The sequence below is a fragment of the Ipomoea triloba genome, chromosome 12 (assembly GCF_003576645.1).
Source record: "Ipomoea triloba cultivar NCNSP0323 chromosome 12, ASM357664v1".
NCBI lineage: Eukaryota > Viridiplantae > Streptophyta > Magnoliopsida > Solanales > Convolvulaceae > Ipomoea > Ipomoea triloba.
Genome location: NC_044927.1, coordinates 5,648,167 through 5,653,000, shown reverse-complemented (window position 1 = coordinate 5,653,000; position 4,834 = coordinate 5,648,167). Strand labels below are relative to the sequence as shown.

Below are 4,834 nucleotides of genomic sequence, written 5' to 3'. Positions count from 1 at the left end.
TATTATTATTCTGAAAGAATTATTATTATTATTATTATTATTATTGAAAGAATTATTATTATTATTATTATTATTATTATTGAATGTATTATTATTATTATTTTTTTTGAATGAATTATTATTATTATTACTACTACTACTATTACTACTACAACTACCACAACATAAGGGTATTTTAGTCATTTTGTCACTTCTTACCTTTCAATTCCATGTACTCCTATTTCTGCATACCAAACACTGTAATTTCAATTCCTACTTTATTCATTGAATTGCAATTCCACCGAATTATAATTTTTTTCCACCCTAATTCCCTTCTCCCAACCAAACGCCTTGTGAGTTTTTTTTTGAACTCCTTTTAGACTATATTTAAATGAATAATGAATAAAAGTGATTTTGTCATTCCCTATCTTTCTTGTTTCCTCTCTTCACGTTTTTTTGAACTCCTTTTAGACTATATTTAAATGAATAATGAATAAAAGTGATTTTGTCATTCCCTATCTTTCTTGTTTCCTCTCTTCACCTTATATTGTATAGTGTCATCTAGTGCACAGCTGCACATATTGTATTAAGAACACCCATAAAATACACCAATGCATTTTTTAAGATTGATTTATAATCTCCGATGTATAATTCACACAAACAATAATCTTCTATTTCCCTCAAATTATTCTTCTCTCTCCATTCACAAAACACGGCACAATACCCTGTTTACACAAGAGCTTAAGAATACAGATTAGAACTTGGTATTCCCACACGGAGTAATTGATTTGGATGTGTTAGCACTTAGCAGGCACCAAACTCCAAATGGTCACAATAATGCTTGATGTCAAAGATAATACTCCGTAAAAATTATCATCTATGGAACATGTTGAGGTGCTACAGAAGAAATAAGTCAACCACAATGCAGCAAATAGCAGTTTAGTGCAACCATAATCAAAAGAATAGGACAATAGATCTCAATATATAGACAAACATCTTTTGAAAGAAGCTGATCAAAATGGCAGTGAGCAATTCAAACTTCTGTAGACAGGCATCCATGAGGCAATGAATGTCACCGACCAAACCAGCCCCGTGGTGGCTGCACATCTCCATCATTCATTAACTTGTCCAAAACCACATTCAAGTCAACTGCCTGTCCATTATCTGTCAACTTTCTGACTGTTTCCCTCACCTGCTCTCTTGGAAATCCCATGTGTGTCACTTTCTCCACTACATCGTCAACAGGAACCCTGTTTCCAGAACCAGCAGAACTCGAACTACCACCAACAGCAGAGGCAGTAGGAAGTGCTTGAGGTAATATCCTTGCAGTGGGTAGTTGTGGGTACCCACTCCCACCACTCTGGCTCATGGTAGGAGGAAGTTGCTGTGATTTCCTTGGGGAGCCACTTCCATACTGGGAGAAAGAGCTACTATGTGGATACGGTTCTCCATGCCCAGATGATGGGCCATATGCACCAGAAAATCCTGGACCAGGTCTGTTAGATGGTTGCTCATACATGTTGGGAGCAGCTCCATAGAACTGCTGTGGCAAAGCTCCACTAGATGGCAGAGAGGGTGGTTTGACGATATTTGGTGGAAAGCTTTGCTGTGGTATAAATGTTGGTTCTTCAGTATGATGGCCTAATGGGGGTTGATGTTGATGTTGAGGTTGAGGTGGTTGAGATGGATTGACAGGTGGCAAAGAGAGGTGTGACTGAGGAGGCAGAGGCGGCTGAGAGTACTGTGGTTGAGGGGCTGACTGATATTGTTGTTGTGGTAGCGGAGGGGGAGATATCTGGAGCTGCTGTGGTAAAGGCATTTGATATTGCTGGCTTGGGATTTCAGGTGCTAGACCAGGTGCAGGAATATAAGATTCTCGTGGTGGACCTGAAGAAATTTGGTTCAAGGATAATTGGTTAGGAAGCTGAACCTGAGGTGGCAGGTTCTGTTGTGGAGGGTGTGGAGGAGCATCCAGTGGAGGAAGGGTTGGCAATGGCTGTGCAAGAGCAGCAGGAAAATATTGTTGCTGGGGAGAATGTTGAGGAGCAGATGCAGCAGGCTGCAAAGAATCCATGGGAAGGGTGTTATGAGTATCCACCTGTTGCTCAACCTTAGAAACCTGCAGTTTAGCAACCTCCAGCTTGGCTTCTACTATTTCCTGTTTATCTCTTATCACTTGTACTTCAGTGTGCACCTGCAATCAATTTTTGATAGCCAATGCATAAATTACTGGTTAAAACAAAAACAAAAACAGTATAGAACAAAACAGAAATTCATGTAAAAAATGTAATTGAATCTATTAAGAGTCCCACATTGGTGACTCTAAGAGAGAACATGTTAGACTAGCTAATTGGTTGGATTTAACTTTTTAGTATGGTTTGCCGCATGTGCATTATAGCACAACTGAGTGACCCTAGCCCAATCTTAGTTTCTAACAAAATCATTCCTTGAATAAACCAGAGATAGACCTGACTACTAAAAATATTTATCAGATAATAAATCAAGCATTCTTCAGCACCAAAAAGTACAACATCTTCATTAACCAAAAACAGACTGCCACATTATAGCAGTAAATTTAGATTTTCCGTTCCATAAAATGGTAAACATGAGAAGTATCACCAGCATCTATACAAAGCCTAGCATGCTCACATTTATGATGCATGAACAAAATACCGAAGTACTGTACATGCAATTTAGCCCAATGGGTGCAGTATGTTTATTACCTGAATCAACCTAACATCACAATTTGAAAGGTTAATGGAGGAAAGAATGCAGATTGACTGTACCTCTCTCAGAATATTTTCTAGCTGTCTCAATTTCCCATCAGTGCCCCCAAAGTTGTTACCAACAGACAATTTCAGATCATCCACAGAATTTTCAATCTGCCGTGTTCTTGTTTCTAATTGTGATATTCGCGCACTTACACCATCCAGCGCATGTAGCAGGTTATCAGTATATTTCTTCATTGTGTGATCAATCTCAGACACCAAGGTTGAATCAAATCTACTTCCATCCTTCTCTACGATGACTTTGGCAGGTTCCATGGATTCAAGAGATCCATAATTCTGAAAAAAGCATATATACTATCAGTCTATCAGCATATAGATGCATATATATTATGATGCAGAAAAATCAGAAGCCTCCGTTCTCTACAAAAGAAAAGGGATATGGTTTCCTCCAGGTATGCAGGGGATTTTATTTTGGAGGCACATATGATATCTAGAATCCAGAATGGAGATATGTTCTATGTAAGAAACATTAACAACTTGTCACTGAGAACAATCATATTACTTAGAAGATATCAATCATCAAAGCATATGGCTTCATTGCTTATTTTTGTCTGGTTCAATCACAACAATCATCCTAGTGAGTTTATGGTTAAGAGTATGCAGATTTGAAGGAAAATTATTACACAGTAATATAGTGCCATATCAATACTGCCTTAAACTTTATCATACCTTCTTGTGAGATGCACATGCAGTGACCAAAATACCTTACTATAGTCTTTATTCTAAATTCCTTCACAGTTCATACTAACCAATTAAAAGAAAAAGAGAATAACCAGCAACAGGTACTAATAATCACCATCACAAAAACATTACCAGCAACCATTTAAATCCAACTTCACAGCTACAGATGAAAAAACAAGCAAAGTGCAACTTGCAATAGAGATGAAGCCGGATTATAACAGCAATTTTCTTAGTTGTTTATGTTAAAATAGCATAACTTCGAGCTCATAACCCAACTTTAAATTGAAAAGCATTCAATGTTCAGCCCATCGACATGAATAAGAATATAAGATTCTTTATTTGCACGATCGAATAGAAAACCTTTAAATTAATCAACAAAATACGAAATAGTGAGAAATCAAGCTCCACTAGGACTCTAGAGAATCAGCAACACTCATCAAGTAAACCCTAAAAGTCAGAATTCCACACAAGACGTATTGTATATTCACAAGCACAGAGAGAGTGAGAGAGAGAGGGTTTTACTCTGATGCCAGTGTTAGTTTTGGAATCGGCGGAATTCCAAACTCTAGCTCCACCAACATTGCTGGAATCGGCGTTGGACATCGGCGGCGACGACGAAGATCCAATAGGGCGAATCGGATGGAATTCATAGCTGGGAACAATCTCCTCCTTGGCACCACTGACGTTAACGTCCTGACGGGAGTTGACGAGATCGAGAAAATCAATTTTGTTGTTACCAGTGCTGGGCGAACTGGATAGATCCATGATCTGCTTATCCGTGAACTGCGATGTATTCATCGATTTGCGTATACGTATATATGCAGTAAGTATATATTTACAATATGTATAAAGTATTATTTTTTATGGTTTAGGGTAGCAAAGGCGGAAGAGAATTGAATTGGGATTTTGGGAGGTTTTGCCGTTTGCGTATTGTTTGGAAATTGGATAAGCGTTACCATTGTTTTCATTTTATTTTCTCTAATCTTTAAAATAATGATTTTCTCAAAAAAAAAAAATCTTTAAAATAATGATCGATCTCAGAGGTGATTTGTATACGAGAGTAGGACTCTGTAGGAGTTAGGACTTCACCGTCGCCGTGTCAGTCAAGCGAATGACGTTAGTGGACGTGTGTTGGGTGATGACTTGCATACTTAGATAATAAGCTAATCTTTCTTTTTAAAAGGTTGAGGGGTGTATTCAATCAATACTTTTAGGGTGTGTTTGGTAACCTGTAAAATGACTTCTGAAAAATGTTTTTTGAGCTTTTTGTGTTTGGCAACGTCAGGAAAATGTGGTCAACGGAAAACATTTTCCGTTGACTAAGGAAAATCAGTTCATTTTTCTGGGAAATGACTTACGAAATTTTTTTTCGTAAGTCATTTTAC

General features: G+C 37.7%; 1 protein-coding gene across 1 annotated transcript; it reads right to left on the bottom strand.

Annotated features, from left to right (window-relative positions):
* Positions 1 to 805: 805 nt before the first annotated feature.
* On the bottom strand, positions 806 to 4,405 carry LOC115999168 (mediator of RNA polymerase II transcription subunit 15). The gene is made up of 3 exons (XM_031238961.1): positions 3,972 to 4,405; positions 2,766 to 3,044; positions 806 to 2,173 (listed from the first exon to the last, which is right to left on the bottom strand). Exons 1-3 carry the CDS (start codon positions 4,245 to 4,247, stop codon positions 1,052 to 1,054), a joined length of 1,677 nt encoding a protein of 558 aa, XP_031094821.1. The 5' UTR covers positions 4,248 to 4,405; the 3' UTR covers positions 806 to 1,051.
* Between the last annotated feature and the right edge of the window lie 429 nt (positions 4,406 to 4,834).